The sequence below is a fragment of the Crinia signifera genome, chromosome 4 (assembly GCF_055691185.1).
Source record: "Crinia signifera chromosome 4, ASM5569118v1, whole genome shotgun sequence".
Classification (NCBI taxonomy): domain Eukaryota; kingdom Metazoa; phylum Chordata; class Amphibia; order Anura; family Myobatrachidae; genus Crinia; species Crinia signifera.
The window spans coordinates 202,702,750-202,714,907 of NC_139220.1; the positions used below are offsets into that span (position 1 = coordinate 202,702,750).

General features: G+C 42.1%; 1 protein-coding gene across 1 annotated transcript in view; it reads left to right on the top strand.

Moving 5' to 3' along the window:
- CDC123 (cell division cycle 123) overlaps nucleotides 1-12,158 on the top strand; it is a 41,263-nt gene that overhangs the window by 25,649 nt on the left and 3,456 nt on the right. Inside the window, exons 9-12 of the mRNA XM_083183470.1 lie at nucleotides 5,294-5,416; nucleotides 9,325-9,353; nucleotides 10,891-11,007; nucleotides 11,712-11,849. Of these exons, the coding sequence (XP_083039596.1) occupies nucleotides 5,294-5,416; nucleotides 9,325-9,353; nucleotides 10,891-11,007; nucleotides 11,712-11,849 (407 nt within the window). The remainder of the gene's footprint in view (nucleotides 1-5,293; nucleotides 5,417-9,324; nucleotides 9,354-10,890; nucleotides 11,008-11,711; nucleotides 11,850-12,158) is intronic.

Genomic DNA, 12,158 nt, shown 5'->3' on the forward strand with positions numbered 1-12,158 from the left:
ATGTGTCTGCCAACACCACCTCTTCTAGAAGAGAGTTCCGTACCTTTACTGTAAAACAAATTCTCACAGCAGTGTATGCCCAGCCGATCACCTGTGAGCATCCAGGGACCTTCCATCACATGCAGTGCTTTAACTTGTGATGGATCACATGCGACACCTGTTCACTGCCTGGCCCACCACCGAGAGGGAGGTCTGAGGTCAGACCTGCGTACCGGTCTGACCTACGACTCAAGTCAGATGTGCCCGGGACCACACATTGGATCTAAGGGGACATCACCCTGACCAGATTTGGGCTGATTTCTCGGCCCATTCCATCGGGAACACTTTCAATCTGCATAAATCGAGTTTGTGAATGGCGGCCTGAAGAGTACAAAATCTTCTTTACTCTAATCTGAGGGCATGCCCACGTGTCCTAGCCTCTGACCTCAAAGCAAAGAGGTTACCCGATAGTTCTTTTGATTACCCCCTGATATATTTGTACATGTTAATCAGATCTCCTCTTAAAAAAAAAAGGGTACTTATGTATTATCTGGGCTCCCATGTTAAATGCACCCCATTTTTTCATACCCCTACAATCCAACTACGCATGGAGTTGATTTTATATAGTGTGGTGAGCACAGCGAGCCACCGTGCCCAAAGCGTGGTGAGCGGACGCGGTCTCATAAGAAAAACGTGAGCCCAGATATTACATAAGTACCAAAAAAAGAGACGTTTAAGTAAACAATCTTTGCATTAAAACACAGGGGTTCCCCCAAATGATGTAATAGGTAATCTACTTTTTATAATGGTATGCTTTATGGGTCTGCCATATATTTACATTCCGTGGCTAAGGGGGGACTGGGAGCAATATCTCAGAACCTGTTCTGACCACCAATAAGCTGGGTTTTATTTTTATGTAAACCACTGGGTTTGCATACAAATCTGATTCGAGCCCTTAGAACTCTTAGCATATTTAATCAAAAGTCCGGAAACAATACTGAAGCTGTTGAGGGATGGACTGTAGGAGGATTTATTTAAAATTAGTTGAAGTTATGAGAAATATTTATGGTGCAAAGAAGGTCATAGTGTATCTAACTATTTTTCTACTATTAATTTATAATCTATTTGGTGTTCTGATCTATACAATAAAAATTCTAACATATAGGAACTTCAGGGACAGGTCTTCTATGGGAACCTAACCCTGATTCACACTACACTCCATGTGGTGTGTACACATGCGGCCGCTGACCATCCAATGATTTTTTTTTCCCGTTTGCAAATAAAATTCAGTCTAGACCAACTTTTATTTCCAACGGAGATAGCCGAAAAGGGATGAGTGCTGATGTCATGTGACGTCATCCGCCTGCCTCGAGCAGTCATGGACTCGCCTGCGTTCATGGGGATACCCCCTTCCCACCCCTGACAGTGCGGATGCCTCAGCGCATATTCGTGCATGCACAGACCCGTACCATTGGAAACTGGGCCGAATTTGGCCCCATCCGATCAAACCTGAATCAGGCCCTAAGTTAGATACCAACAACTACATACTGCACGGTACAACCATCATAAGCACACACCCATCACCAGCAGGAACAGAACTCGGTAGGGAGAGCTAAGCATTACCACACAATCAACAATACTGAAGCGCTGAAATGCAGGGATGTGAAGGCAGGGGAGGCAGTGCCTCCCCTGTCATTAATGATTACAATAATACCAAGAAGATACTTACAGTATGACACATATTCTGTGTCATAAGTATATTCTTTATATTAATGTAATCATTCTCATTGTTTCAACTGTTGAAAATTGGTTTTGAATGCACCGAAATCTGTGCCTCCAGCTGCCCCTTGCAAAAAGTTGGATGCAGGGGAAGGGGACATCCAGAGGGCTGTAATTACCCATTTAAAAAGATAGTGAAAGTGGCACCTTTTACAAGTGCCTCAGTGACAGTGGTGTGCTTTCAACCAATATGAAAATCATGTCCCAGTCACTGAAGCCATTGGAAAGGCCACCCCCATGGCAATGTGCATGTCACCCCCATGGCAATGTGCATGTCACCCCCATGGCAATGTGCATGTCACCCCCATGACAATGTGCATGTCACCCTCATGGCAATGTGCATGTCAACCCCATGGAGACCAGCATGTAGGATGGTAAATCCTACAAGAGGCAATCTTTTTTTATTATTTATTTATTTTTTTACATTTTATTGCAGAGCTTCATGCATAGCCACACAGAACAAGTAGTACAATAAATAGATGTCCTTAAGTTAAATAGTATACCACTTGAGCATCCAGAGAAGCAATGCAGTTTTAACATATAAGAATTGAATTGTAAAACAATTTACAATGTAATAGTAATAAATAGTGGAAAAAAAAAAGAGAAAACTGGTTGGAAATAGAAGTGAAGAAAAGGAAGAGTGAGGAACATATAGGAATAGGTAGGGACCCAGGAGGAGAATTGGCAGAATGGGCAACCACTGGGACCATATCATGTCATGTAGGGCGTGGGTAATTCTTTCCATAGAAACAAACCATATATTAATGGGGGTGAGAAGGTTCTTTCTAGCTAGATGACAAAGCACTACTGGCTGCATGTAGAATATGAAGGGCTGGTTTAATTGAGGGAGCGCTATGTCCTTCTATTGGATAACCCAGCAGTGCGGAACATGGATTGAGGGTGATATGTAGGTTAAATACCTTGCTTAATACGAGTCCAGTAGGTTCGGATCTTGGGGCAGTTCCACCAGATGTGGCAGGAGTCTCCCTTTGAGCCGCAGTTGCGCCAACATAATGGAGAGGTGGTGGAGTAGATTTCATTAAGCCTAGCGGGAACTAGATACCACCTTGTGTATATTTTATATGAATTTTCTTTGATAAGGGAGGAAATCAAGGAGTGTGCTACGTTCTATCTAATAGTCTGCCATGCTTTATCGTCTGGAAGAGGGCCAAGGTCTTTCTCCCAGCAGCTTTCATGTGGGAGAATAGAGTCTAGATCTGTCTGACATAGCATGGAGTAAAAATAGAAATAATGCTTACGGAGAGGAGAGTGATAGCAAATTCTTTCAAATGGTGTCAAATCTTTAAATACGGCGGTTTTAGGTAAGAAGAGGCAATCTTTTTAAGCAACACTAGTGGGTGCATTATGCATCTACACCGCTACGCCACACTGCAGGGGGCATTATATGTCTAGGGGCACAATGCGTCTACACCACATTGCAGGGGGCATTATGCTTTTAAACTAATAAGAAAACATCTCTGATTTTCCTTCAACCTCTACACAGTGTTGCACACGTTTTATTAATGGTAGTCAACTCAAAGCCAAACAGAATAATAGGTGTATAATAAATAACTGCCAATTGCAAACATTCTTTGTTATTACAGGTTCTAAAACTGTGTAACTGGTACACTTTACACTTTCATTGATTGTATTATCTCCATTTCAAACAGTATTTGCATCTTGAAGGACAGTGGCTGGTGGGGGTTTGGTTGGAGCAAACCATAATGTAGTTGTGATCATATGAGCTTACGGACAATATAAACCTTCCGTGCAGTATTAGGTTTATAGGGGCAATTCAGTTCTCCACAATGTGGCATTGGAGCAGCTGTATCCTCACTTATTTTTTCCTTGGGCTTCATAGTGCTGCACCTGTAAATGAGCACAGGTACTTTATCATAATAAGAGATAATGGGGAATTTTATGAAGCAATGTTAACAGTGGACAAGTTGCCCATGGCAACCAATTGACTTTAAGGTAACACTGACCAAGTGCATTCTATAAAATTACAGGTTGCAGCTGATTGGTTTTGATGGGTATTTCTCCCCTGGCTCACGTTTCCACTGTTCTAATTACTTCATACATCGCCTTCAGATATTTTTGTTGCACATCAACGGGCACACCCTCTGCTTAACTGCATTTAGAAGGCTATCTTAGAATGTACAGTACCTCTGAACAGCCAGTTAGTTTTGTCATACACAGACCATGCTATCATTCTGCTGGCATATTTGCATGACGTTGGTCTCGGTGACGCTGCACATTTTTAAAGAGCTACGGTTATGTTGTCAAAACTACATTATTCGGTATCCTGGCATGAAATCCTTTTCAGCTGACACATCTGACATATATTTATAAAATTCAGTGTCTTAGACTAAAACTGACGACTCTGTACCTTGAATAATAATTTACTCAGACTTTTGATAAGTGACAAGCAATACTTGGAGTTAGCCTCTGCATTTCCCTGTCACTCTTCAAGTATGTTGAATGTTCTGATGACTCAAAAAATGAACTTTTCCTCTGGAACTTTTCAGACTTAAATATTGGTTAACCCAAGACATGTTCTTATTTAACTTGCATAGGTGGGAAATGCTAGTTAAATGGAAATGTTGCTCCTCCCCTGGACACAGCCCTTGTAGCTACAGCATGCGAGAGTAAATTGTTCCCCACACACTATCTGCAAACATAACTGATTGGATGCACCACCAAAACATCTGTTTCAAGCAAGACCTTTCCCCCTTTTTAAATGTCAAAAATTTGAATTACAGTAATCCTCAAAGATAGGCACTTGAGTAAGACTGGCCATATGACTTGTTGGTTGGTTGGACTGAAAAATCTGCTACTGTATGGGAGCAAATGACAATCAGCAGTTTGCTCAAAAACCCACGAAAATGGAAAAAAAAAACATTCAAATTGTTCAAATCAAGCTGTCACAACTACTGTACCTTGTCTGACTGACAGGATTTGTCCATTTCCAGATTTTGGGAGTAAATTACTGAATTACCCATTACATTTGCTCCCACCCAGTACCAAACTTGTATACCTTTTAAACCAGGGATGGGGAACATTTGGCACTCCAGCTGTTGTTGAACTACATATCCTAGAATACAGTGCAACAGGTTTAGCATGGCCATATAGCAAAACTGTAGCAGGGCATGCTGGGATGTGTAGTTCAACAACAGCTGGAGGGCCAAAGGTTCCCCATCCCTGTTTTAAACCAAGTATTTAGATGAAAGATGGTCTAGTGTATGGCCAGCATAAGCAGTACGAAAGTGAGCCAATCGCAAAATGACAACTGACTAGATTTGGATGGTCGCTCAGGATAAGGAAAGCAGACCCCACAGTTCTCAATTAAAAGTCATCCTTTTGTTTTGTTAGATGAATAATAAGTGATAAGTTTAGTGTAATGCTGCTTTGTTGTATGCTCTGGTCTGTGGTTTTGGATATGACATGTATTATGTTTGGGTAACCTAACACCTATTTTGATCACTTGCATTATATATTATCCATTAAAGTAAGAATATGTGCTTTACTATTCCAGGTATATCACAGAGAGATTATACACAATATTATGACCATATCTGTAAACAAAAAGAAGACATTCGCAGATCAATACAGGATTTCTTCATAGATCACATTCAGTACAACTTCTTGGACGAGGACTGTAAGTAGGTACTTTTTAACTTCATAGAAGAAGTTAACATCATGACTATAATTTGTTCACACTTTAATTCTTCAAAGAAACCTTGTAAGATTTCCAAATAATCTTGATTTATGTGGGAATTCACAAAGCAGTTTAATAATAATAATAATAATTGGTACTTGTTTCCTAGCACGGCGCCCACGATATTAAGTTGTATGACATCGCAGCGCATGCCATATGCCCTAATGCGAAGCGATTTTAAATTGTATAAGCCCCTATATGAATTTAATTGTATAAGCACCCTAATGGGTGCTTACAATGTTAAATGCACCCCCACGCCACCCCCACTATCAACGCCAACCCGAAGCGTGGCGAGCGGCGGCGGTACACGTCCTCCGACCTTTTCATACCCTCACTATCCACGTCAGCATGGAGTTGATTTTATATAGTGTGCGCCTGCCACACTATATAAAATCAACTCCACGCCGACATGGATGGTGGGGTATGAAAAGGTTGGAGGACGCGTACCGCTGCCCCTCGCGGGCTCGCCACGCTTCGGGTTGCCGTTGATAGTGGGGGTGGCGTGGGGGTGCTTTTAACTTTGTAAGCACCCAATACGGTGCTTATAAAATTAATTACCTTATAGGGGGCACATTTAACATTGAAAACACCCATTAGGGTGCATATACAATTTTAAATCGTATACCATTGTATATGCCATACAATGGCATACAATGCAATGGTATACAATTTAAAATAGTATAACATCGGCTGCCATTGCGTAACATCGCATCGCATACCTTCGTATGCCTAATGGTATGCGATGCGATGGGCGCCGTGCTAGAAAACAAGTACCTAATAATTTAAAAAAATCATTGGTTGTTTTTCATAACCAAAAGAAATATAAGTTCCAAAATAAAATGTTTCTGAAAGAACAAGCAGATGTTTTACCTTTTTAAAGCGTTGCATTGGTGTTCCCAAGCTTCATTCTGGTACATACTTTCCATACTGTGGCTTGGTTGAAATACTTTTATATCCTGTGGTGAATTATCCATGCTGGCAGGGCTGCCACTAAGAAGTTTGGGGCCTGGGACAGATTTCCATTACGGGACCCCCCCCCCCCCATCTTACTTCCCCCTTATCTCCCCTCTCTTCACTTACCACCCGACTCCTGTTCAGAGTCCCTCATCACCCGCAGGCAGGTCCCGAAGCACAGGCTTCTTCAATGCAGGACGTCGGCGGCCAATTAAAATGCAGCACCGGCTGGTGAGCCAATCAAGGTCATGTACCAGCAGCTGCTCCGATTGGCTAATGGTACACGAGCTCTATTGGCTAAAAAGCCAGTGCAGTATTTTAATTGGCCGCCGGCGTCCTGCATTGAAGAAGCCTGTGCTTTTGCCTTTGCACTATGATTTTAAGGTACTTGTGTAGTTTCACGGCGCCACCGCGTGCACAGTCTGTGTCTGAAACTTGGCAGCCTGCCAGACACTCTGTTTAACTGTGCGCGTGCCGCTCTAGCTGTTCTCAGCGCAGCGCGTGGCTGCTTTCCTTATGTAAGCTACGTTATCAGCATAGCGCTGGGCAGCAGCAGCGCACGCTGCCCAGCGCTGACAGGTCACTGTGGTTCTTGTAGTTCCACAGTGAAATAGGCAGTCCTGCGCACCGCTGACAACGGGGGCACGTAAACTGGACACCCCGGCAATGTAGATGCTAAAGCGTCTAAATCCAGACTCCCTGCAAACCACTAAGATGGGGGCATCTAAATTTAGACGCTAAAGCGTCTAAATTTAGTAGGGTCTAGGGGTACACTATTAAACCTGTTCACAATGACACTAGTCGACGTAACAGCTGTCGACCTTGTTAATTTCACTATCCAAGCCAACCCGAAGAGTGGCAAGCATGGCGACCTTTTCATACCCCCACTATCCACGTCGACGTGGAGCTGACTTTATAAAGTGTCATGAAGCGTGGCGAGCGCAGCGTGCCCCCCGAGGGGACGCGGATACCTGTGAAGGTATCCGCGTCCCCTCGCTGCGCTCGCCACGCTTTGGGCTCGGTGGCTCTCTGCGCTCGCCACACTTTATAAAATGAACTCCATGCCGACGTGGATAGTGGGGGTATGAAAAGGTCGTAGGACGCATACCGCCGCCCCTCGCGGGCTCGCTGCGCTCGCCACGCTTCGGGTTGGCATGGATAGTGGAATTAACAAGGTCGACAGCTGTTACGTCGACTAGTGTCATTGTGAACAGGTTTAATAGTGTACCCCTAGACCCTACTAAATTAAGACGCTTTAACGTCTAAATTTAGATGCCCCATCTTAGCGGTTTTCAGGGAGTCTGGATTTAGACGTCTAAATCTAGACGTCTAAATTGCCGGGGTGTCCAGTTCAGGGAGTCTGGATTTAGACGCTTTAGCGTCTAAATTGCCGGGTTGTCAGCGGTGCGCAGGACTGCCTATTTCACTGTGGAACTACAAGTACCACAGTGACCTGTCAGCGCTGGGCAGCGTGCGCTGCAGCTGCTGCTGCCCAGCGCTACGCTGATAACGTAGCTTACATAAGGAAAGCAGCCACGCGCTGCACTGAGAACAGCTAGAGCGGCACGCGCACAGTAAACACAGAGTCTGGCAGACTGCCAAGTTTCAAAGTTTCACTGTGCGCCGTGAAACTACACAAGTACCGATTTTAGTGTACTTTCTAATTTGGTAATCCTGGACATAGAATGGAACAGAGACCTTTTAAATGGAGATAATTTTATTTTGAGACCTGTAGTTCCTTTCTAATAGGGGGATCAGTAAGATTTACCTACAACTGAATTACCGGCAGTTACTTACTGATCCTGTTATACCGACGGGGTGTAAATACCCATGGTCAATATCCTGACACATACTTAACACCGACTGTTGAAATGTCTACAGTAAATATACCGACATAGTTTTAATATCGCTATGGACACCGAAGTAGTGTAGTGCGTCTCCTCATGTGCTTCGGGCACTATCTGTGATGTGTATATACCTGTGTATTGTCTACTGACATTTGTTGATTCTGTCAATCAGTATTCTGTCCATTGGCAACTTAACTACATACCAGAATAGGTTATGTGTGATTATGCAATCTATAAAACTTTTAGTTATTAGCTTAGCTATGCATGGGTCTGAGAAACATTATCACTATTTATTTTGGATTTACCAATGGGTGGACCATCTGGATCATTCTTATCTTGAATATGGCAACATTAGTAAAGTGTAAGATGACCCCACACAAGGGCAGTCACTAGGGATGTATGTGTAGCTAATCCCTTTCTACCAAGCAGCACTCTACACAGCCGCTACCCAGCAAACAGGTTGTGCGGAAATCAGAAATCTCAGCATTGTAAAAATGGCCTCCCTAGCAGTCACTGTCATCTTCTGTTTTCTATGACATTCCTGTTAATCTAAAGGTGGATTTCAATATAATCCTTACTTGGTTTTGTTTCTGCATAACTCCATTTCAATATAGCTATGTCAATATACAATTGAAACACAGTTGTTGCCATCCCATTTATTCATTTTTTTTTATAATCAATTTATTCATCCTTCATTTGGGAGCACTGGGATACTCTAGCTTTAGCCTGGAGAGGAGAGTTTGGGCACACAATAGTTACTATTTTTTACCCAGCAACCTCACAAAACTGTTATATAGTATTTTATGGACATGTTGACACTTTTCAGAAATTCTTAAATTTAGAGTAATATTTTTAACTTGCATTGTAAGTGTGCATATCTTGGATATTAACATCCTCCAAGAGCTTCTTAGCCTAACAAGTTTCAGTAAATGTAGCAGAGAAATCTGTTAAAGATTTGCCAACTGGTATAAAACCGTTTCTAATATTAGTTCTATGTATATCACAGGTACTGTACATTTTAACAGATTTTTTTTTTCTGTTTTCTAGTTGTTTTTGACATATACAAAGACAGTGAGGTAAGCGTAAGTCTAAGTGTGAAGAAACAGCTTCTAGATAAATCTCTATAGAAGGGGCATATTTTTACTTGGTTGGGAAATGATTACTGTGGCAATCTATATCATACTTACTATGCATGTGCATCGGACATTTTTCGGGTTTTGGATCTGTATTTTTTTGGGGGGGGGGAAATATCATAAAAACTGCTAAAATGACAGATTTTTTTTTTTGTTTGTTCTTACAGTATTTAGTGTTCCTTCTAGGAACTGTAGCAGGCAGGGTGCTGCTGCACGGGGCAGAGTAAGGGGTGCAGACTGGGCCCGCTGACGTCACTGTTGTGGGCGGTCCTGGGTCACCATTGTCACAAAAAATAGCTTGCCCGGGCCGCCGCCATCACTAAAGGGGGCGGGCCCGGCCCCTCCGAAGTCTCTACACTGCCATCTACGGCAGCGCTGGGCTTCCCCGTGCGCATCGGCAAGGTCGGAGGCAGGCTCTTAGCGGGGCGCTGCTATAGGGGCAGGGCGCTGCGCCCTGCCCAATTTTTAAAGAGCAAAATGCTAGCGCGAACACTTGTATTATTATCATTTTCCAGTCTATACTGAACACCTCACAGCTCACAAAATTGCTTTTAGGCCAAATGGTTGCACAGCGGTAGCTGGATGACTAAGCAAAGTGACACAAGTGGGTGGCCCAAACACTGGACTGATATGGTACACTTAACAGCACCCTTGCAGTAAAAGAAAAAAAACAGCTTTTTTTCTTTTTACAAAAAAAAAAAGGCAGCTCCCCTGGACTGCTACTGCACACATGATGGTACCCCTGGAATAACACGGCACATGTGGCTGTACCCCTGGAATTATACTGGACAAATGGCAGCACCCCTAAGATGATGCGGGACACATGGCGGCACCCCTGGAATTATATGGCACACATGGCGGCACTCCTGGAATTATAAGGCACCCCTTATTTGTTTGTTTTACATATTCTTATGTGTGTCCTTTTATAATAAGGAGTAGTGGAGGATTAGTGTGTGGTCAGGAATCGTGTCCTGCTGTGTAGTACAGAATTAATGCCGCTGCTTCCTCCACCTGTGTTAGAGCGGGGCAGATGGTCGCTGATGTCTGAGGACAGCGTTGTTAGCTTCCAGTGGAATGCTGGTCGGGTAAAAGCACGAGTGACGCAATGTGAGACTTATTTTGCCATCGGGAGACTTCTTCCGCCATTGCCAATATTATTTTCAAGTACCAGTTTGGGAACCACTGATGTAGGGTATTAGTAAATATCAATATCATTTGCTTTCATTTCCCTCCAGGAGTGTTTTGTGTTAATACTATATGTAAACCCATGATGTGACCTGACTAGCATTATATACATTATACATTTTCTTCAACCCCTTTTTATCTTTGTGGATTATAAAATGTCTTTATATTTTCTCAAAATTGCGGTTGACCTAGCTATAGATGTTACAGTAATTCTGCCGTTGCCTATACATTATCTGCACTGTGCATCAATAGGATATTGCTTTTATATTGTCAGTAAAATGTATCCCCTTTTTAGGGTAAAATATGGCTGATAGATTTTAACCCATTTGGTGAAGTAACGGACTCGTTGCTGTTCACCTGGGAAGAACTTATGAGAGGTAGACATCCAGGAGATGAAGAGGCTCTAGACCAGGTAAGAATGCTTCTCACCCTTTATATTACTGTCCTCATTTAAAAGCAATTCAGTGGGTTACTTATATCACCCATTAATTGTTGTCCTAGGTTTCAGTCACATTAATTCAGTACATCGTCTGCTAGAAATAAATGTCTATTGAATATTTTTTAACGTTTCACATTATCAGAGGAACTGTTTTTAATACATATATCCACGCACTCCAGCATTGGCTACTTGATCTTTCCAATCACGTCTTCTGCTGTGTGACGCTGGTTCACAAGATAGAAAAGACTCTGGTCAAGTGCATATCTTTTGTGCTAGTGCCATATTTACAAAAACATCACTTCCAGTAACCTTAAAAAGTCTGTTCTTGGTTCATGATGTGATGCACAGAAGCCCCTTTCTCTATGTGCAGGATATTATCAGAGATGCAGGTAGAGGTTAACTATACATATTTGTATATCAGACTAGAAGGACAATATTGGAATATTAGTACAGAACACCGATGGTTGAGCAGGATGCTATAAAATGGATTTTTGTTTTCATGTGTAATTAGAGCCACATTATTGGTCATTTTTCTCTTGCAGAGAATTATAATTTTTCACTGTACTGTACATCAGCTGATTACTAACCCAGTGCATGGTGGAAAATACACAATGCATTTCAAATATCTATTTGTTTTCTATCTATATTCCAAATGATGATGATGTTCTATATTGCAGGATTGCCCAACCTTCCGCTGTACAACTAGTGAGGTCACAGTCCAACCTAGCCCTTATTTGAGTTACCGTTTGCCAAAGGATTTTGTAGATCTTTCTACAGGTGAAGATGCACATAAACTTATTGATTTTCTTAAATTGGTGAGTAAGCATTTAGTTGATTCCCCACTGTAATAGCTACAACAATAGGAATTTGTAATTAATGGATGTTTGTTTTTTATTGTTTGTTTTATTTCTTAAAATAAAATATAAACAAACAAATGCTAATGTTTGGTTTCCAGACGTTTGCAGGAAGTTATGTATTATTCCACCAAAACGTAGATTATTTTATCAGCAAAGAAGTAATTCACAGTCAATGATGATTCTAATAATATACACAGTAATACCCTCAAAAATGGAATAAAGATTGCAGAAACCAATAAATATAGGTCAGGGTGCTGGCGGTCAGAA